Source organism: Pteropus alecto, unplaced genomic scaffold (genome assembly GCF_000325575.1).
Source record: "Pteropus alecto unplaced genomic scaffold, ASM32557v1 scaffold259, whole genome shotgun sequence".
In the NCBI taxonomy this organism is placed as follows: Eukaryota; Metazoa; Chordata; class Mammalia; order Chiroptera; family Pteropodidae; genus Pteropus; species Pteropus alecto.
Genome location: NW_006442492.1, coordinates 415,981 through 438,973, shown reverse-complemented (window position 1 = coordinate 438,973; position 22,993 = coordinate 415,981). Strand labels below are relative to the sequence as shown.

General features: G+C 41.3%; 1 protein-coding gene across 4 annotated transcripts in view; it reads left to right on the top strand.

Moving 5' to 3' along the window:
- Window positions 1–22,993, top strand: part of UBE3B (ubiquitin protein ligase E3B) — a 50,901-nt gene that overhangs the window by 9,840 nt on the left and 18,068 nt on the right. For all 4 annotated transcript variants that reach the window (XM_025040069.1, XM_006922152.3, XM_015597314.2 and 1 more), the window contains exons 8-18: window positions 754–839; window positions 1,780–1,862; window positions 6,517–6,622; window positions 6,918–7,038; window positions 8,051–8,228; window positions 9,778–9,941; window positions 11,128–11,295; window positions 15,087–15,258; window positions 16,884–17,002; window positions 17,669–17,783; window positions 18,597–18,696. In XM_025040069.1, the coding sequence (XP_024895837.1) occupies window positions 754–839; window positions 1,780–1,862; window positions 6,517–6,622; window positions 6,918–7,038; window positions 8,051–8,228; window positions 9,778–9,941; window positions 11,128–11,295; window positions 15,087–15,258; window positions 16,884–17,002; window positions 17,669–17,783; window positions 18,597–18,696 (1,412 nt within the window). The remainder of the gene's footprint in view (window positions 1–753; window positions 840–1,779; window positions 1,863–6,516; window positions 6,623–6,917; window positions 7,039–8,050; window positions 8,229–9,777; window positions 9,942–11,127; window positions 11,296–15,086; window positions 15,259–16,883; window positions 17,003–17,668; window positions 17,784–18,596; window positions 18,697–22,993) is intronic.

Sequence of the window (22,993 nt, the reverse complement as noted above, 5' to 3'; positions counted from 1 at the left end):
CGCTGTGTGCCTGCCCTTCCCGATAGAACTTAGAGTCTGGTGGGGGAAACAGACATTAAAGAGGAGTCACCAGCATAGTGTAAGAAGTGCTGGGAAGGAAGAGAACAAGAGAAAGAGCGTATTTAGTGGGGTGGGAGTGACCTTGACTTGCTCTGTCTGGGCATCAGGCCTTCCTGAAGAAGCAATGTCTGAGCTAAGAGGTGGAGGGAGGGTTAGAGTTTACAGAGTGGAGAGGAGGGCAAAACTGAAAGCAGAGGAAACTGCACATGCAGTTGCTTTAGGCCAGGAAAGTGGGTTTATTTGAAGGCATCATCCTGGACTCTGGCAGGGGGAGTTGGGGGCGGGGTGGGTACAGCGGAGGGGCAGAGTTAAAATGTGAGTTTTAGGCTCTGCCAGGGAGCTTGTATCCTGGTGTAAAGAGGAGGCAGCCACAGAGAATAGGAAGTCCCGGGCCCTCTGAGGGTATTAGGAAAAGTGCTCTAGGAGCTCAGAGGCCAGGGACATTACTCCTGACTAGAGGAATGATAGGACTCATCACCTGAGAGGTGACACTTGAGCTGGGCCTTCCAGGAGAGATAGAATTCTGGATATGCAGTATCTCCCAGCACTCTGGTACCAGACCTAAGGGGAATAGGAAGGCAAGCCAGAGAATATCTTGTTTCCTTCGGCCTTGGGTCTGGGACATGATTTTCTGTCCCACCTTCACATTATGGCCAGAGATTTTTTTTCCTCAGACTTTTTTTCTTCATTTAGGTGAGAGTCTTCGACCAGCCATGAACCATATCTGTGCAAATATAATGGGACATCTGAACCAGCATGGATTTTATTCTGTGCTACAGGTCTGTGACCCCATCCCCTAATATATGACCTCTTTCTCCAAATCTAAACGTAGATTTTCATGTTTGGTTTTGGAATACCTGGCGCCCTCCTTACAGAAACAATGTTTACAAGAAGAGTTCAGTGGTTAGTGGTCTCTCTTCTCCCTCCCCTCCTCCCCCCACCTTGGATCACTTGTGATTTGTGTAAGGACAGTGGCACCAGGATGTCACTTAAATGTACTATATTTTTGGCTACAGGTGTAATCCAGTCTCTTGAAATTTAAACTCAGGAAGCTCAGAGTTTTTTGCTCAGATTCTTTTTGGTTGGTGTCTGTAATTATCTTTCTAGCTCTGTGTCCTCAAACTGCCTTCTATCCACAGTGCACCTTTTGTGCCAGTTCATACATCCAAGGAATGGTCAGAAGCCTAACTGCTGTTTAAAAGAACTTTAGAATTCTCGAGTTTGAGAAGTTAAATGATTTAGCCCTCCTGCCTGGCACTGCAGTGGGCTCTTTCCTGATTAGGCTTTATTTTCTCCTCACAACCCTGTGAGGCGTCGTGACGGCCAAAGGTAGTATTTTCAACAGGTCATCACAGTGGGGAAGCTTCTACTTGACACCGAGTCTCAGAACTGTTTCTGAAAAATAATAGACTGTCTTGAAATTTTAAGTCTGATATTTTTATGAGCTGTAATTTAAAAAAAACTTTATTATTTTAAAAAATTTAAACATACCATGTAATGTAAAGGGAGTGGTATAATGAACCTCTGTACCCATTGCTTTTTTCTCTCATCATTTTTTTTTTTAACTAACTCCTATCATTTTGTAGTAATATTCCAATATAGTTTTTTATGTGAAGCACTCATTTCACTTTTATGCTTTTTTTTTTTTTTTTTTTTAAATACAGATGAATACAAAGTTGGCATGACCAGTTCCCTGACCAGTTAAAATGTTCTTTTCAGATATTGTTAACCCGTGGCCTGGCGAGACCTCGGCCTTGTCTGTCCAAAGGCACTTTAACTGCAGCCTTTTCCCTAGCGTTGCGGTAAGTAGGAAACTATAGCTGAGGCGTTGGCATGCTTCCGAAGGCTGCCTCCTCTCGCTTTTCTCTCATTAATCATGTTAGGTATGGGCTTGCCCACTGGTTCAGAAATTACAGGAAGTATTGTTCTTGGTGAAAAGGACACATCTGTGACTGTTCTTTTTCTTCCATCTGTACCTCTGAATATTTTTGCATCATGATTTGAGGAAAGCTATTCAGTCAGCTGGGAGCCAAGATAAATCCTTTCTCTTTTTGAGCTTTTAGTTGATAAAATAAAGGGAACCTAAGGGCTGGAGAAGAGCCAGCAAAGGGCAGAGTAAAAAGATGGAATAGTGTTATGAACATGAATTTAAAATGTTAGAATTTGGAGAACCAGGGAGGATGTGGTATTTGCCATCGGTTAAGAGATATGCAGTACATAGAAGCTAAATCTTTTCTAATAGAAATTATATCTGCAGTTCTGAAAACCACCAAATATAAAAGGCTGTGCTTGGTAATGGGTCCAGAACATTCAAACTGTTGAGAGGAACTGTAACTTGGGGAGTTGTTAATAACTTGATAAATCTTAATCCCCAGGATGATAATAACTTGGGAAAGAAAGGAAGGCCATGGTCAGACAGCTTGGTAAAGCTCCCTGCTCTGCCGCCTGCTGCTAATCCACAGTGCACCGGACTGCCGAAAGCTCTTTCAAGTCCTGCAGTAGCAGGACTCTTGTGTTTTGTTTTGTTTTGTTTTTATCCTGACGTGGGCCCAAACATATCTAAACATGGACTATCCTTGCCTAATGTTTAGATGGTAGAGCATGTCTGTTAATATCCCATGGAATTGTTTTCCATGGAACACCAGTTTGGAAAATGATGGTCTAGAGCATGGGTTGGCAAACTTCTGTAAAGGGCCAGCTAGCTAATATTTTTAGTTTTTTGGGCCATGCAACTTCTGTACTACTACCCTGGAGTGCAAAGCAGTTGTAGACAATACATACACAAATGAGTCTGGCCTTGTTCCAGTAAAACTTTATTTACAAAATTAGGCAGTGGGCAGAATTTGGCCTGTGGGCCACGGTTTGCCAGCTCCTGGTCTACACTGTGCTTTCCACTAACTACTAGCCACACAGAGCTGTTTATATAGAAATTTGTTAAAATTACCTAAAATTAAGAATTCAGTTCCTTGGTTGCATTAACTACATTTCAAGTGCTCAGGGGCCACATGTGGCTAATGAAGACCACGTTGGACTACAAATATGGAATATTTCTGTTGTCACAGAAAATTTTATTGGATAAGGCTGGTCTAGAGCAGCACTGTCCAGTAGAAATATAAGAACCACATGAAAAAAGTCAAAAGAAAGGGAAAATTAAGTTTAACAATATTTATTTAAACCAGTATAATGCTTACTTATAATATTCTTAAATTATCTATTTTAAGTAAATAATTTTACTTTTCATATTGTCTTCAAAAATTGATGTGTATTTTTACACTTATGGCATATCTGAATTTGGATGAGCCACATTTTACAGTAGCCAGTAGCTACTGTATTGGACAGCAGCATTCTAAAGGCCAGACCCTCATAACAGAGGAATAGGATCAACCAGTTATGCTGTAATTAGTTATAGAATAGAACAAGCTATCTAGTAAATTATCGTGCCTTCATTTCACACTTTGCGAGAAGTTACATAGAGATGTATTTAATGAGTCATACCGTCTAGATACAAACAGGTTTTCCTAGTAGCAGGCTTACTGGATCTCCCTTTCCTGAGTCACTTTCTGGGGCACCTTGTTCCAGTATCATTGCCCACTCTTCTCTGTCAGAGACAAGAAATAGGTGATACACAAGAGGGGGATGGGGCACTGGAGCAGCTCTGCCTCTTCCCCCATCTCCTGAGAACACATCTTTTTTCCATTCCAGCACCCCTCCCCCGCCCTGATGTGTTTGTAATTCACAGTGTGATTCACCAAGAGGGTTGCATCTGACCATTCTACCACATTTCTTCTCATTTAAGAACATGATATTCATTGTTTTAAGTTTTTTCTCTGTACATGTTAGAATCTATTGATTCACTTGTTAAGGCCAGGCTGCTCTAAAGCCTTTTTCTTAAACAGTACACCTTTCCCCACTTCTGAATATTTGTATGTAATTGAACATGACCAGGACCTTTTAAAACACGATATTCAGTGGCTTTGTCATCATGAATATACTACTAAAAGTGTATAAAATCATAAGTGATGCATTTAGACATAATCACCACATCTTATAATACAAATAGCTAACATTCATGGGCTGCATGTTGTTTGAAGACTTCTACATGCATTAATTGACTCCTCATTACATTCTTTTATCTCTCCATTTTATAGATGAGGAAGCTAAGGCCCAGCAAGATTAAGCCACTTGCCCTTGATCACACAGCAGGCCGTAGTAGGGCCAAGAATTAAACCCAGGCCGTCTGACTCCAGAGCCCACACTCATTACTCCTTACTCTCTATACTTGCTTCACATATTAGACACTTTTTCGTATTCTAAGAACAGTATATATTTCTTGAATTAATGGCACATGGGAACTTTTCCAAAGTTGTCCTGTTCCATTTATTATGTGGGACCCTTGTTTGCTTAGGTACTTGTAACTGCTAGCCCTGGTGTCTGTCTTTCCCTTCATGCCTTTCGGCTCCCTGGTTGGAGGATGAGCTCTCTTGGCAGGGATTATGCGTTGAACCTTTTACCTTTGTGTCCTGCTGTGCCTTTGGATGTGTGCACTGTTAAATGTACAATTAGCAATATATTTGTAGGATTTGTCACCCGAGGGGGCTTACGTGCAACAACTAAGGAAAGATTTTGATGACCTCGTGCTGGAGAAATAGATAATAAGAAATTGAAAGAAGCAGTGTTTAGTGTATGCGATCTTTTGAGACTGGCCTGCAAGACAACTCTGCATCCTCCAATGCCTCGTTTCGATTGGTTAGACTGAGTTATGTGGGAGTATGGCTTGAGATAGAATCCTTGGGTTCCTGTGAGAGCCCTCAGAAGGCATCTGCCCGCATGCCCCTACAATGATGCAGTTGTCCCCTTGGAAGTGGGAAGTGGTGAGTCACTGTTTCAGTGGCATTCTCTTGTGGTATACTCTTCCTCTGTCTAGAGAATTGTATAGTCCTGATTTAAACTTCTTCTCAGCATGCAGAAAATAACTTGATTCTGTTTTAGATAATTTTCTGTCCTACTCAGCTCAGTGCATTTACCTTGGTTGGTCAGCCTCCTCTAGATAGGTGATTGATGTAGGCACTAATACTTTGAGTGTGTCAGCCTCAAATTTTTCTTGTCCAAAATGGTACTCTTGAAAATAAAAGTTTGTTATATAAATTCTAATAGTCTAAATAGTAACATATCTGCTCATTGCTTAGAGCACATTAGCTAGAAGAGATCATGTTTCTCCTGCAAGTTGTTCTCATTATCTTTTTTTTCCTGCATAGCTTGTGTTTTCTCCTGTGTTTTCTTCTAAGTATTTTATAGTTTTAGTTATAAGACTAGCATTTAGGTCAATGATCTATTTCGAGTTTATTTTTATATATAGTTTGAGGTAGTGGTCATTATCTTAATAACGTTGATCTTTTTCTGATTATAGAAGTAATATATGCTTATTGTAGAAAACCTGGATAAAATAGAAAACTATCAGGCAGAAAAAATGTATCTCGTGCTTCTACAACCCAGAGATACATAGTTAACATTTTATCTGTCTTCTTGGTCTTTTTATTCATTATATGTATTCATGTATTTATATATACATATTTAAACACTAATATCATAATACAGTTGGCCCTTGAACAATGAGGGTTTGAACTATATCGGTCCACTTAATATGCAGATTTATTTCCAATAAATATGCAGTTGGCCATCCATATCCATTAATATTACGCTAAGATTTTAAAATTAAGGGTCGACATAAGAATGGTTTCTCTGCAGATTCAACCAACAGATCTAAAACAATGTGTTTTCAGTTTATTATTGGGAATTTGCATATGTCTTTTTCCACGTACATATTTTATATGAGAGACTAGCATGTGTGGATTTTGGTATCTGGGGGGTATCCTGAAACCAGTCCCCCACAGATTCCAAGGGATGATTGTAGTTAAGTTTTGGGGAAGTCAAAAGTTATGTATAGATTCTCAACTGCATAGGGAATGGGAGTTGGTGCCCCTAACTCCCACTTTGTTCAAGGGTCAACTGTATGTATATTTAAAGTAAATTGCCTAATCGAAGCATGAGTTATTGGTAAGTTATCATATAGTAAACACACCTTTATAAGCACCACCCCAATTGAGAAATAGAACAACAGCATTCCAAAGCCCCTCTTGTCCTTCCTCCCAATCAATACCCCCTCCCTCCTCTCCCATATATATAGTTTCTTAATGCTTTTTTTTTTAAAGTTTATTATAGCTTGAGCATTCTCTCATGTCAGTAAAACTTCAAAACTGATTTTTCATAGCTACATCATGTGAATGTACTATCATTGACTCAACCATTCCCCTAGTGGATCTCTCCATTTCTTGTCTTTAGTTTTTCTAGAAGTCTGCAAAGCATAATTTCAAGGGATTTGGGGGTGTTGGTATGGTTGTTCTTTTGCTCCAGGTTCACATGCAAACCTATTGAGTAAGGTGATCTGTCTGTGTCTAGCCCTGTGATTGCTGCACAATTTTCAGACAATCTGATTCGGCCATTCCTCATCCACATCATTTCTGTGCCTGCTCTTGTGACTCATCTCAGCACAGTGACCCCTGAGGTAAGTGAGTACCCCCCAGTTCCATTTTTACCTTTCTTCTTAGAAATTAGAAAATAAAATCTTTTTTTTTTTAATTTCCACTTCTCACCCTGATTTTTTCTTTTAAATCAGTAGCCAGTGTAGCACGCTTTTGTTGGTAGCTCAAAGAAACAGGTTCTCATATTTGTTCATTTTCTTCTTGGAGATCAGTAGCATGATTGATTACAAGGGGGTGATCTGTAGGTGATCAACTTCATGCTCTAGTGGGAAATTATTCCTGTCAGCTTCTGTGTTAACAGTCTGCAATTGTTTGCAGCGCCTCACTGTTTTAGAATCTCATGACATGCTTCGCAAATTCATCACATTTTTAAGAGATAAAGATCGATGCCGTGACGTATGTGAAAGTTTAGAAGGATGCCATACACTTTGTTTAATGGGTGAGTATCTGTGGCTGGACTCTTACTGTGTTCTGGCCATCGGGGAAAGCCCAGGTGTTTTGCTTTTCACCATTCTGGAGATCACGAGCTGTTTTTAGTAATAATTAGAAGTGCTTAAAATAAAAGACATGTCAGGTGGTTAAAATAGAATGTAAAATTGAAAATCACATAGAAAATATATCAGCCTGGCAAACTACTTGAGTAACTATAAATGAATGTTAAATTTTAGCCCTTAGCTTCTTGGCATCCAAAGAAAAATGAAACATGAGTTGCCTAGATAATTCACATCTCAAGAGAAAAGGGAGGGTGTAGTTAGGTGGGGCTTAGATGAGAGTGGGGCCTGCCTGCAGCATTTGTTTTACTACATTTTCATTGTAGCGGAAAGGGTTTATGGATAGAAGCATTTGAAAACAGCAGAGGTACATAATTCTCATTGCCTAATTATTTTCTTTTACATAGCAAAAGGTTCTTGGGGCTAAATTTTTAAGGGAGTTTATGATAAAAGACCTTACACAAGGCATATTATGTAACTTCGGTGAACATCGAATAAAAGTGATTTTCAAATGATTTTCAAATGATTTTCAAATGATTTTTAAGAGATCCCTCCCTTCTTATGTTGACCCTGGATTTTAAAATCTCAGTGTAATATTAAAGTGTCATACCAGCTAAATAGCACATACCTCTGTGTACCAGACCTTTGACATGTTACTTCATATAATTCTCACATGGAGAGTAGGGATCAGTATTCCAATCTCACAGATGAGAAAACGGTTTGAAGAGGTGGGTTGAGCTTCACACAGCTGGTCTGTGACAGAGCCAGGACTGGAAGCCGGGTCAGCCTTTTCCTTAGCCCTGTATCGCACTGCATTTCTAGCACTGACAGGTGCCCCTCTACATGGAATTTCTTCCTGCACATAACTATGGCTGCCTGAGCCCCAGGCAGAGAGCAGGGCTGGGAGGTGATGAAGCGTGTCTCTCTGGGCCCAGGGCACCCAGCCTTCTCTCTTTGTAGGCAATCTCCTACACTTGGGCTCCCTCAGCCCCAGAGTGTTAGAGGAGGAGACGGATGGGTTTGTGAGTTTGCTCACCCAGATGCTGTACTACTGTCAGAAGTATGTGTCCCAGAAGAAATCCAACCTGACGCACTGGCACCCTGTCCTTGGCTGGTTCTCCCAATCCGTGGACTATGGGTGAGTCCTAGGGGCAAATCACTGTCTTTCCTGCCTCTTTCCCACCACCTTTTCATTCTTTTTCCCAGCTTATGTTGTTTTGTTTCTTATTATGAAAGTAATATGTACTCATTGTATAAAATATAGTTAAGACCAGAAGAGAATAAAAACCGTCCCTTAATGCTGCTACCCAAAGACAACCTGTGTATACACCCATATTTTTCCCTACCTTTCTTTTTTCTCAGAAAAATGAGATATTTTGTATTTCATTCTTTTCAGTTAGTAAATTGTGAATCTTGTTGGTTGATTCTTTTTTTCTTCAATATCACTTTCATCGAGTGCCCAGACTGCCAGATTTTGGAGGTAATAAAATTAGACACATGATTCAAAGGAAATAGAAATCACCCTAGATCCTTTTCAAGAGGTGGGACATAAACTTAAAATTTTTAAATTAAAAACTCAAAAATATATTTTGTAAAAAGACCACTAGGCTAGAAGGTAGAGATTCAAGTAAGGCAGCATCACAAATTTAAAAATATGTACCCTGGGCTGAGATGATATGGGTCTCTGGAGCTAAGGCAGCTGTTATGTCCAGCTGTTTTCCTGTTCAGATATCTTCCTGAAGTCTGGGGTCCCTGGCAGGTGCCCTTTAGGCAGGAACATGAAGGCCAGAGAAGGAAATCTTGGATTTTCTCCCTTTTCCTTATACCTGAGTGACATTCAATTTAAAAAGACAGATTGCCATTGATGACGTGCCCCAGTGAACTGCCCCAGTTTGAAGAGGATGAACTGGGGCTGTCGGGGAGTTGGGAGGGATGTTGTGGGGGGCAGATGAGTCAGAATAGCATGATGGATGGCCTGGTTTCAGCTCCATTCCTCTGAGGGACTTTGTACAAGTTGCTTCACCTCACTTTCTTCATCTGAAATATGGGGATAATTTTCACAGTCCTGATAAAGGTGTCTTAAAGGATTGAATGAAATAATGCATGTCAGAGCCTGCTGCAGACCTGGCCTATCTTCAGTAGGTGGTGGCTGGAAGACAGTGGGAGCCATTATAGGATCTTAAGCAGCGAGATGATGAAAGCAGATTTCAGGATTTGAGTCTGACGCTGGGGCTATGGTGTACGGTGGAGAAAGGAGCGCTAGAAGGCAAGGAGACTCTCAGGAGGCTTGCGAGTCAGTGATATTTGTGTGCCAGGCTTGCAGGCTGGCTGTGAAAAGAGGAGCAACTTAGTAGGCATGAGATGGCTTCTGTCAACTGACTGGTAAGAAGGATGGTTAGGATGAAGAGCAGATAGAGGATGCCTTAGAGATGAGTGACATGAGCCTGGACCTAGGGAGAGAAGTAATGCTACTGGCAGCACAGGAAGTCTGGGTGGAGCAACGGGGAAGATAAAGAGGTCAGTACCTTGCATATCCAGGCCTAAGTAGCAATTTGTGGATTCTTTTTATCATTATCATTATCTTATTTACCATATTGAGTAAATAAGGTCCCTTAGAGAGCCAAATGGGCTTTCCCTGGCCATCCGTCAGATGGAACTGACATGCCTGGTCTCTTGCTTTCTCCTAGTCTTAACGAATCAATGCCCTTGATCACCAAACAGCTGCAGTTCCTATGGGGGGTGCCTCTAATCAGGATCTTCTTCAGTGACATCCTGAGCAAGAAGCTGCTGGAGAGCCAGGAACCAGCCCACGTGCAGCCAGCATCCCCACAGAATGTGCTTCCCGTGAAGAGTGAGTGGCTGGAGCAGGCCTGGTCTGTGTCTCTGCTGAGTTAAAGTTCAGCTCCGAATTGTTTCTGGGTGCCTGGCCCCTTCTGTTCGTGTGATGCTCTGACTTCTCCCACGAAGAATTTGAGACCGCTTAAATCAAGTTACATTTAGCAAAATAGTGACGAAAAATTCTTGGCAATGAAAAATAAATAAATAAAAATTCTTGACAAAAAAATATAATGAAGAAGAACCTGGGAAAAAGAAGTAGATGAACAAAATCAAGGTCATGTATAGAGAATGTCCACAGATAGATATTCCACAAGGACTGCCATGTTATCTCTGAACTTCCATTTGGCTTTGAATATCTAGTAGCCAAATGAAAACGGATTTGGGACCCTTTCTTACCTCTTATAAACAGGGAGAAGACTTGTTTCTTAGGGAAGTAGAGCTCTTCTGAGTTCCTGATCATAAAAGAAATCTCCCATGTTGGGCTCCTGATTAAGAGGACACTGGTTCACTGACAGGCTAGTACCTTAGCTGTGTCCTCACTGCAGGGTCAGTAATGGGTTCCATGGAAAGATTTCTTGTTGCCTGCTGTGATTAAAGTTAAGGAAGTGATGCTAATTTGGTGGAGTTACCTGCCTGTGGCAGATTTCTAGGTTCAGGGTGACTTTTCCTCTCCACCCAGTGTGCTGCAAAGTTTCAGTTGGTAGCTGTCCGTGAGCATAGGATCAACATGTGTAACTTCAGCAAGATAAAAATGGGAAGGTTTGAAATAAAAGTAGGGTACAACCACAGGCCAATTATTAGTACTTAAGGTTGCTGCTCCTGCTTCTGTCTAAAAGCACAGAAAATTGGGAATCTACCAGGCCTTCCACCTTTGCTCTCTTACCCTAATATAATCCTGAGGTGTTACCTTTGTGGGTTCTGAAGTTAAGCATACAGTAAAAGGATCCCATTAAGAATTGGACATGCCGGTGTCGTTTGGAAAAATTTTCTGATATTCTGAAAATGTCTTTGGGTTTCGCCTAAAAACCTATTGTTAATGTGTTTCTGATTTATCGCAGAGATGACTTGAATCAAGCAGCAGCCCCACTGTCCGGCTGAAGCTGTAAATTAGGAGCTTTATTGAAATGCTCTTCCCTTTATAGGGTGGAACTTGGCAGGTGGCTGAACTTCTGCTCACACGTTCCTTCTTTCCATGCCAGATCTCCTCAAACGTGCATTTCAGAAGTCTGCATCGGTGAGGAATATTCTCAAGCCTGTTGGGGGTAAATGCGTTGATTCTGTGGAGGTACAGAAGGTTTGCAACATCTGTGTCCTGTACCAGACCTCGCTGACAACTCTGACCCAGATCCGGCTGCAGATACTCACAGGTTTGGAGGCTTGAGTCATCTCTCATCTCACATTTGGCAGACAGTTTTCCTTAGAAATAGTTGATTTTCTTCTGGCTTCCTAGATTCAGAAAATAGGTGATGAAGGAGGCTATTTTTGAGCCATTCTTAGAGGTCTTTATACCTCAATTAAACAGGTCAAACTAACCTCTATCCTGTGACCTGGCTCTTACTTTCATTATGAAGTACAGTTTGCTTTTAAACAGTTACTAATTTTTTTTTCCGAATAGAAAACCGGAAAAGACAAGGAAGCAGGAAAAAAAAAACAAACTTAAACTGCTCTTAATCCCACAATCCCGACACCACTACCTATGGCTGAGTGTGCTACATTTGTATATATTTAGATTGAAATATATAGTTTTAGCCTTCTCTTTCATTAGTCACCTTTTATAAGTATTTTGTCATGTCAGAAATTCTTCAAAAACCTCATTTTTATTGGCTGTATAATATGCCACACTTTTTCCTTTTTAGCCGAGCAAAGAAGAAAGGCCTTCCTGTGAGCAGAGAACTGAGCATTAGAGGCTTTTAAGTTGTAGTGCCCAAGTTGGTAGTGTGAATTGGTATTAGGACAAGGAGTCTGTGAGCCGTGAAACTATTTACTGCATAAAGGATTAAGAACTTCTCTGCTGCATTTATATTTTTTAAAATCATAAATTGCTGCTGTTTCTCTCATACTTATTTCATCTTCAGATATTTATAGAGCACCTATGTGCATGGAGGATACAGAGGTGAATAAGGCAGCCAAGGTCTGTGTTCCCAAGGGGATTATATCCTAGTAGTGGAGAGACCAATGATAACCAAGGGAAAAATACGTTTAATGACAGGCACTATGACAAAAAGTACCAAGGGACAATGTTGGCTTGGGCTAGAGCAGGGTTTCCGAGCCTCAGTACTGTTGATATTTTGGGCCAGGTAATTCTTTGTCGTGGAAGCTGCCTTGTTCATTGTAGGATGTTTGGCAGCCCCTGGCCCCAACCCATAGATGCCAGTAGCACCTTCCCTCTCTCCCAGTTGTGACAGCCATCTGTGTCTCCAAACATTGCCACATGCCCCTAGAGAACAAAATCATTCCTGGTTGAGAACAGTTGAACTGTTGCAGTGATGGAGATTGAAACAGGATGATTTATGAAATCTTTTAGAGGAAGGGTCTCCAGGTCTTACTGGTAGATTGGATTTGGGGGAGTGAGGCCTAAAAGTTTCAAAGACGATGCCAGAGTTTTGGCCCAAGCAACTGTGGATGGTGGTTCCCTTTGCCGAGCTGAGGATGATGAGCTCAGGGCGGGGCTTATGGGGGTCATCAAGAGTTCTGATTTGGCAGGGATGAGTGTAAGGTGCTTGCTAGACCTGCAGCAGAGATGCCAAGCAGGCCTATGAATATATTCTGTGGGGCGTGAGCAGAGGGATGGTGTGTAAAGCCTTGGTCTTGGGCAGGTTCCCTGAGGAGAGTTCAGTGGGAGAAGGAAAGGGGTGGGGGCCCAGACTCAGCGCAAGTGCCCCAGCCCATAATATGAGGGTTTGGGAAGCCTATCGAATGAGAGGATTGTGACTACGTTCAGCTTTTTAAGGTGACCAAAAATTTAAGCGTCCCCCATTGTCCTAATGAAACAATCCAAAAACAAGTTTTTTGGCCAACTTGAAAATGTATACTTTCAACAAGAAAGATAAATTAGTCTTAAAGTATATGTATAATGTTAGGGTGCTGGTACCACAGTATGGGAAAGAATTCACAAAGTCAGGAAGTAAATAAAAAGGTTTATTTACTTACTAAGCAAGGAAAGGGATCAAACGTTAAGAGTAATGCTGGCCCTGAAGGGTAAGGAGTTTGAGCTTTTAATTGATTATAAAGGGCTAGGCAGCTGGTATTTGTAAACAGCTGCGGATGTGTCAAGAAGCTTGAGTTTTCTTAGATGTTATCTGAAGCAGGGCATCCAGGATATATCCTGGATAATTGCAGGCTTGCTTGTCTTGGTAACTTTTCCTAGGTCCATGAACTTAAGCTAGAGAAAAAGAAGAATTAGGGTCTTCTTGTATCTGTAGATTGTTTATTTTGGCTGATAGCCAGCGCCGACTCTGGCAAGGGCTCGAGGGTCTATAGGTTGTATATCTTAGCTGATAGCTGGAGCTAGTTCTGGTAAGGGTCCAAAGCTTGCTAGGAACTGAGCTGTTTGTCCTTTTATGTAATATTTGATCTGTTAGTTTAGCAATATACACATTATAGAAAATAGACATTTTTAAAATCTTGCTGTTTTTTCTTTTCAAAATTTGCGAAGTGTCTTTAAGCTTCTCACATGTGTATGACAGTCCTGGAGCCCTGTGCCACTCCTCTGACACAGCTTTCCAGAGCATGGCATCTTTATTTCTGCCTCAGTTGCTCAGGATGCAGCCCTTTTTGAGTGGGTGTATGATACTATAAATGAATATTTTCATCCACATAGTGAGTGCCCGTGCACATAATGTAAGAGCAGTTGCTTTGCTTCTTTTGTCCTGTAGGAGTATATTTTTGACCTCCAGGATGCAAGTACCTATTCAGTTTCTTTTTTTAACCTATTTTTAAATTGTGAGATTGCTGCATTTTATAACCACATCTTCCTACCCTTGAAAATGTGAGGTCAGAACTTTAGGGATAATAACTAGTGTTAAACATTTCTTTGCCTCCTTTACAGTTCCCTCAGTTCACACTCTAAGTATCCATAAGTAGCATTGATTGAGTCTGTTGTCCTACCCACCCACCCCCCGCCCCCCCGATCCCAGGCTAATAAGTCTTCCCCAAATAGTTCTTTGTTCAAAATGAAGTAATTCTATAAAATGAGGGGTAATATAAGGACTCAAATATAAGGCAGCTCCCCCTTTTCTAAGGAATAATTTGAGGAACACATCGTATTATATGTTCTGTGACACATGGAACTTCAGAGCCAGACTTTCTAAGTCAAACACTGTATTAATAGACTTAGAACATAACAGTGATATATAGCCTGTGAGTCTGAGGCCTCGTAGCCATCAAGAAGCAGGCTTAAAATGTCCTCTGCTTCACCCAGGGTTAAATTTGTGTGTAATGCTTGAGGTCTCTCTGCAGTGGTCATTCATTGCTTTTCTACTTTTAACATAGAATAATGGAAGTAGATGAGAGGAAAGCTTTGCTAAATGCAGGTGCTTCTGCAAATAGTTTAAAGTAGGGGTTGATAAACTTATGGCCTCATGGGCCAAATCCAGCTTACTGCTTGCTTTCGTAAATAAAGTTTTGTTGGAACAAAGCCACATCCATTCACTTACATATTGTCTATGGCTGCTTTTGTGCCACAATGGTAGCATTGAGTAGTTGTGACAGAGACTAGCCCACAAAGCCTAAAAATACCAACCCTCTTGCCCTTTCCAGAAAAAAGTTGCTGATCTCAGATTTAAAACGTCAGTGCTGAGTCAGACAGACCTGGGTTCTATTCTTGGCTATGACATTAGTTGGCAGTGTGATTTTGAGCCATTTAACCTCTCTAGTCTTCAGTTTCCTCTCTCAAGATGGAGATAATGTTGGGTTTCACAAGGTGGACAGAAGATAATGCATGCAAAGTACTTAGAATATTATCTGGTACATAATAAGCACTCATTAAATGTTAGCTATTATTATCATTGTTATCCTCATGGTGATAAAGATTTTCTTAGTAATTGTGTCTTCTTTCTCTCGCACACATTATTCACTAGTAGGTGTTGGTGTTTTGTTTTCCCAATAGATAGGGAAATAAGCCCCTACCTGAAGCTTGAGTTTCTCTATCCTTTTTCAGGTCTTACTTACCTTGATGACCTGCTGCCCAAACTGTGGGCGTTTATCTGTGAGCTGGGGCCCCATGGAGGGTTAAAGCTCTTCTTGGAATGCCTCAACAATGACACCGAAGAATCTAAGCAGCTCTTGGCCATGCTGATGCTGTTCTGTGACTGTTCCCGGCACCTCATCACGTAGGTTGACTGCTGTGGACCTAAATTCCTTTCCTAGAACATGGAGAAAAAGTAATTACAATGTTAGTAAGGAAGCAATTGCTGATGTGATTACTGCTAATGTTTGGACCTGTGAGGCAGGGTCATCAGATGAATTAGACAAGAAAACATTTACAAAGTGGGTGGCACATAGTACGGGTTCAGCAATTGTTACTTCCCATCCTTTCAGGGGAGCTGGGTCAGTACCACTTAATGTGGGCTTCGGAGGTCTCCTAGAGCTAGGTTCAAATTACCTTGGCTATTTACTCACTATGCTAGGTAATTCATTGGAAAATTCCAGAGCTAAAGAGGCAGGTTACAAAACCTGGCTTGGCCACTTATTGAGACACTCTGGGCAGAAGCGTAAGAGGCTCTGCCTCTCTGAGCCTCAGTTTCCTCATCTATAGATGGGAATAACAATACCACCTTACCTCTTAGCCATGTGGTAAGGATTAGATGAGATAATGCCCATAAAGTGTATACCATTGTCCATGGCACATAGAACTCAGTCTGTGTTGGCTATTTTTACCATTATTATGGGCAAGTTGCTTAATCTTTCTGAGCCTCAGTTTCCTCATTAGTAAAATGGAGATAACATTACTAATCTGATAGTAAGTAAGTGAGAAAAGGAATGTCGAGTACTTAGTACAGTGTTTGGCACAGGTAAGAAATTAACAAGTATTAGTCATTCAATTTGTTTGTTCTTTAAGCTTATATGTCTACTTGTGTATCTGGTATTCTTTTAATTCCCCTTTTTTCCAAAACGTTGGTGAAAAATTATAAGATAGACTGGACCTCAGGCTTATTTCCCTATCCATTGTTCAAGCTAGAAGACATTGATGGGAAGGAATCAGGGATGTATAGCGGCAGATTAGGTAAGAATCATGGAGGGAAATCCTCAGTGAGCAGGTGGAGGCAAGAGCAGGGGTCTGTAGCTGCTGCTACAAACACCCTGAATTGCTGGATCGGGGTGACCCAAGAGTGAGTCATATTCTAAAGTGGAGCAGTTCTAGGAGATTTTCAGCTGTATCTTAAATGGTTCACTTATTCATGTATTCTTTCAGACATTATTCACTCACTCAAATATTTCTCCAGTACCTACTAAGTGCCACTAGTGTCTGTCACAGATGCAGAATAAGCTTCCACAGCTTTCCTCAGCAGACAGACTCTTAGTCAAGATTTCTTGATATTCAAGCATGATTTCAGCATGAATTAAAGTGTCAGTCAGATCCTTATGAATGAGAAAAGTATAGAATAGAGCTTACTGTTTTTTTCTTAATTGTATTTTAAAACTTTTTACCATGGACAATTTCAAATCAATAGAAAGTAGAGAGAATATAGTATAATGAACTCTCATGTGCCCATCACCAGCTTCAAAAGTTATCAACTCATAGCCAGTCTTGCTTCATCTTTACCTCCACCTGCTCTCTCCCTCATTATCTTAGACAATTCCTCACAAATCTTAGACATTATATCATTTTATTTGTAAATTTTACAGTAACTATTCTTAAAAGATAGAGCTTATTTCTTAACCTTTTGTTTAGTATGAGGTACAAATCTTTAGTTTTCTTATTGGGAAATCGTGAATAATTTTCTGTCTCATTTAGGATCCTTGATGACATTGAAGTTTATGAAGAACAAATTTCATTCAAACTGGAAGAGCTAGTCACCATCTCCTCTTTTCTGAATTCCTTCATGTTTAAGATGATCTGGGATGGAATTGTAGGTAAGATAAAGATGTCAGCCATCATTCAATTAATGCTGCAGGCAGGGAGGCCAGAATTGATAGTATCAGCTAATTCTTAGCCATATTGTCTATTAATGTTAACTGAAAATGCACATTTCTTCACATAATTAGAAGTTTTATTTCTTCCCTCTCTATCTGTGACCTCTTAAGATAGTGATGTGGTTAAAGAGGTCTTGTTCTCCCATGTGTGTTTCAAGATTTGCATGTATGTGCCAAGAATTATGAAAGATGATTTTGTCCTTAATCTCCTTTTGGCTCTTTGAGTTGATTTCCATGAAGAATAAATATGTGCCAGGTCACACTTCAGATTAGAGTACACCTCCTGAAGTGTTTCCACTTGTGAATTCAGTACAAAGTTCCTTAGATTTAAAAGGTCCTTGGATGACATACTAGTGGGAGGCAGCATGAGTGATTGGATACTCAGGTCCTATAGACACTTAGAACATACCCAGGGTGCTTTTTAGTTCTGTTGGTTCCATGTAAAATTCAGAGTGAGGGAGATAAAGACCATGATGAGACTTGGTGACGACAGGAAGAGACAAGACATTGTCCTCCCAGCTCTTCTCCAGCTCTAATCAGCTCCATGAGTGTGAATCTTCCTTTTTTTCTTTCTTTCTTTTTTTTTTTTTTTTTTTAACCTTACAGAGAACGCCAAGGGCGAGACCTTGGAGCTGTTCCAATCTGTCCATGGGTGGCTTATGGTGCTGTATGAGCGGGACTGCCGGCGGCGCTTCGCCCCAGAAGACCACTGGCTGCGAAAGTGAGCACTGGGAATGGGAAAGGGGACTGATGGAAACACAGACCCCTTCATCAGTGCTGCTGGCAGCAGTTGCCCGAGTGCTCAGCACTCATGTTCTAGGTTAGAGAAGAGTTTCATCCCGTCCTTTCATCTATGTAAAGAGAGCTGCTGTTCCTGTGAAGCACCTGTCAGGACAGATCGCCTCATAATCACTTCTGTTAAGATATGCTTATACCATAGATGATTAGAGCTCATGGCAACAAAGCCACATCATATTTAGTAAATGTTTCGTATCTAAACTGAGAAGAAAGTTTTCAGCTGAACTGAACAGATCAGGATAGATAAATGGCAGTTTTTAAAATCAGAATTGGCAGGGAAAAACTACAGCTAGGTCTTTTTGAGGGGCGGGATAGGGGACTCCTTTTGCAACAGCTAAACATAAAATCAGGTCCAGATCTTTTTATCAATGACATGTCAACTCTTATGTAACTCTTGAAGTTCTGGCACAGGGAGAGGGACTGGCAAACTTTTTCTGTAAAGACCAGATGGTAAATATTTTAGGCTTTGCAAACCAGACAGTCTCTGTTGCAACTACTTGGTTCTGCTGTTGTAGCGTAAAAACAGCCAGAGACAACATGTAATAAATGAGTGTAGTTGTGTTCCATTGAAACTTTATTTATGGTCAGCAGGCTGGTGGTTTTGGTTTTTATAAAAGATTTTTATTAAAATATAGCTAGCATACAATATTATATTATTCAAATATACACCATAGTTCTTGAACATTTATTTAGTGTTCTTGTTTTAATCATTTCGAACCCATGTCTTTCTTTTAAGGGATCTCAAACCTAGTGTGCTGTTTCAGGAACTCGACAAGGACAGAAAACGGGCACAACTGATCCTGCAGTATATCCCTCATGTCATTCCTCACAAAAACGTGAGTCGCACTCAGAGCCGGGCTCTTTGCGTGTCTTTTTTGTTCTACCACATGGTTCCTGACTGTGTGTCTCTGTTATAGCAATTGAAAATGAAGAAATGAGATAATTTATTCAGCAAATGCAAACAGTGATTCTATCTTAATCTGTGTCAGATATTAAGCTAAGTACTGGGGTACAGAGATGGAAGACATTATAAAGTGGCAATTCTGGTAGAGTTGGGTATATGTATACTATAATTTAATATTGTATGCTAGCTATAGGGATGGATGCTGTGGGAGCCCAGAGAAGGGAGTCAGGAGCATAGTGGACCGTGTTTAAAGGCCTCAAATGGGAGAGAATGGGGTGCTCTTGGAGAGCCAGACGTGCAGTCTGGCTGGAGGGAATATACAGTGAGAGCCGAGAAGCTGAGGAAGTTTGTGGGTGTTGGAACAAGGGCCTTGTCAGCCAAGGGCAGGAGCTTGGAGTTTGTCCAAAGCCATTGCAGTTTTCAGCTTTGGAGATACCTGGTCAGAGCTATAATTTAGAAAGTTCTTCTGGCTGTAATGTGGGGCACTGGCTAGAGACAGAGGTGTCAACAGCAATCTGGCCTTGACTCAGATGGGGCCATGGGAGTAGAAAGATGATAAAGCCAAGAGATTTTTAAGGAGGTAGCACCTATAGGCCTTGGAGAATGACAACATTTGGAGGAGAAGGAAAGGAAGAATTCAGATGATGCTCAGATATCTAGCTTGGGCTCCTGGGTGCCTGGGAGAGCTGTTTCCTGAGGGAGAAGCCTGGCAAGAGCAGGTCTGGAAAGTGCTGGCGAGGTCAGCTTTGAGAGGTAGCATGGGAGGTGTCTGTGACTCCTCAAGGCCATTGGACACATGGGTCTGGGGCTCAAGAGAGAGGACTGGGCTGGAGACAGTACCCAAATCTCCTAACTGCATTTATGGCCGTGGACAAGGTGCTTGGAGAATCAGAGTAAGAAGATCAGGGGACTGAGGCCAGAGCTCTGCAGGACCTGTCCCTTAAAGGGCCAGCACAAGGAGAGAAAATGTAATCAGAGGGAGAAAACCAGCAGTGTGGTGCCACAGACCCAAGGGACATGAGCTACTTGGAAAGGGTCAGCCTCTGTGGGAGAAGTGTCCAAGAACTGAGGGAAAGCATTGCTCACCTATCTCGTGTATAGTGTACATTCCAGAAATGTCTATTGGATACCGGGACAAGACTGTACTTGCTACCTTATAAGAGGCTCTTAAATGTCTAGATGTGCTCTTTCTTTCCTTTTTCTTTTTTGACAAAATAGACATTTTGCGTAAACCACATGTTTCTAAATTAAATCTCACTTTTCAGAAATACTTAACTCCTCTTTGCTCTCTGATATTGTTTTGACCTTGACGTTAATACTTATGGTTGCCATTCTTTACCCTCCAGCAATGATTCACAAGCAAACATGGTTGTTTAAATTCTTATTGCTTTTGACAGCAGAGCCTCTCAGAAATGAGAGCCCTCGTGGAGATGCCTTAGTCATACATTCCCTCCATGAGGATGCCCCTTCAGCAGTCTCCCTGACCTTGCCTCAGATAGAGAACATGCAGCTTTGCAAAGCAGGCCATTCTATTGCTTTATTTTTCCCAGTGATGGAACATTCTTCCTCGTCTTAATCTGATTTACTTCTCTGTAACTTCTACCCTTTGGCCACTAGAGGTGGACTCTCTAATCTGAGATTTGCAGACAGCTCTTGTTTGCAGTCTGATAGCAGCTTTCCTTCCTCCAACTGTTCCTCTTGCAGGTGGTTTCCAGCCCTTCGCCTCCTGGGCCTAGTCTAGTTTGGTGGAGTCTGACTTAAAGTGCAGCACCGTGTCTTGGGCCTGTGGTCTGTGAATTCAGCCCCAGACCATAGGATTCCCATACCGTATAATCTGGAATCTCTGTTCTATATATATCTGGAGCTCACAAATGGTGTGCTGGGGTGCCCCAGGTTCCTATTGGATATTTTAAGTTTTTGAGAGGAACACAGTGAAATCTGTTAGACATTATATGCAAGTACTAGCTCAGGTTTACAGTTTCAGCATTCTTTTCAATGATGCTATATTTGTTAAGCTGGGTTTTAAAAATGAAATTTAAAAATTTTTTTGTTTCAATGTATGTCTATTTTTAAATTCTTAGCACATAAATACTTAATAAGTTCTTAGGACCTAATTACCAAATAAATGGAACTGTTGAGTATTTCTTTTGACCTAAGAGTGCTATGAAAATAATGCTGAGCCACTAGGGTTGCTGTGAACAAGAGCACTTGAGAACCTCTGAGAGTAGTTTCATGACTTCTGAGTCCAGGCTGTATTATGATCTTCCCCATTTTTTTTTCTTTTCAGAATTTTGCTTAAGATTGCCATCAAGACTTTTGTCCTTGGCTCATAAAATTTCTTTTTTTCTCAGGAAATAGGCCTCTTCCTCATCTCCCTGCTTGTACTGCTCCCCCGTGATGGCACTAGCAGGTCTGGGAGAACGTCTGAGGCTTGGTGTGTTAGTGCAACAAGGGCACTCACGTTGTCTCCCGTCTCGGGCTTCACTGCCCTCTTATCAGGGTCTGTGCTGCCCTCTGCCATTGATCGATTCTCGCTGCAGCACACTGGAGAGTAATGGGATCTCTCCAGTCCTGCTTTCTCTTTCATCTGTTACCACTATGCCATATAGCCCTAAAAGCCGAACTTCTCCCTTGTTCTTGGTCTCACTTGAGTGGGTGGCAAGTCTCAGCTGCACCTGGTTCACACACACACTTCATTCTCTGCACTCTCTTACATTTTGCTTTTACATGTTTACGTGCACTTCAACTTCCAACTGGGACTTAAGACTTCTCTCTCTAGCCTTGGCCTAGAAGGCTTAGTTCCAAGTGGGATGGGCAGTGGCAGGGTGGTGTGTTCTGTGCATAGGCTCTAGGTTTTAATCTGGCTCCCTACCCACCAACTGCCCATTTCTTTACCTGCAAAACGGGGATAGTGATCCTTATCCAGAGGTACTCTGCTGTCACCAAGGTCTTTCCACCTCTTGAGAGCTGGTTAAGTTTGCCTCATACTTTCCACACCCCATGGAAATCCAGAGCCCCATCCTGTCTTTTGATTCCTGGGTGACTGACATTCTCATGGTCACCTCTGCAGTTCCGCTGTGTATGCTCTTTCTGCCCCATACTGTGTTAACCCAGATGCGAAGCTCATCTTCTGCATCATGTTTCATAAAATGGCACCCCTCGTTTAGGTGATCATGCTAAATATTTGGTGTCACAGGAAGCAGTCGTACCACATGGCCCCCACACAAGTTAAACACCTATTCCTGAAAGTCTCCAGTTCTCCCACCATAGAAGGGAGAGGAAGAGTGCCCTTCATCTGCATCGCTGTCCTCCGTCGCTGTTCCTCAGTCTGCTTTCTCCTGTCCATGTGACCCTGGAACCCCAAATATTTTTGATGCTATTCAGAGCATTTCAGTCCTTATTTCTAGACTTAAGAACCAGCCAAATCAAACTGCTTCGCTGAATAACAGCCCCTCCACCAAATACATCTCTCCTCCTTAGGAGGCTGTTGGCAGTTGCTTTTTCTGTTACAACCATATTTACTTCACAAGTTAATGTAAATGATCAAACGAAATGCACTAGCCTCCCTTTGTATATAGTTAATCCTTATTATTACTGTTCTTGTTATTAGTATTTTATTTGTATTTAGCAAAGCTCTCGACTTTTGAGGGGAATTCCTATTTAAAAAGAAAAACTGATTGGATTTATTTATTCATTCAGGTGACATTATTTGAGTGCTATTAATAGCGGTGATTCTCAGACTCAGGATGGGGCAAAGGGTCAGTGCTCACCTGAAGGGGCTTATCAGAATCTTAGAGAGAAGGTTCTTTTCAAACAATAATTGAGAAATATTAGCAGTGGGACTATGGTGTGCTCGAGGGCACAGAGGAGGCAGATAAAAGGTCAGGAACCTTTATTCTGTAGTATCATTTAAAAAATTTCTGTAGTATCATTTAAAAAATTTCTGGCAGTGAAAAAAACTGCCTTTGAAATGTTTCTGTTTTTTAAATTTATAATATTGATTTCCTTAAAGCAGGCACAGCTATATAAAGCTGCCTCTGCAAACTTGTCTTGCCACCAGGTCTTTACAGTGGATTATTGACTGAACAAAGAGAATGATTTCTCCTAGACTATTCTTAGCTGGACTCTTATCTGCAGCCAGGCCACTCTTTCTGGAACCTTTATTCCTTGGCATGTTTTCAGCTATATTTCTAATTCCCAAGAGTGTTTTAGGGAATGTTTACTCTTTC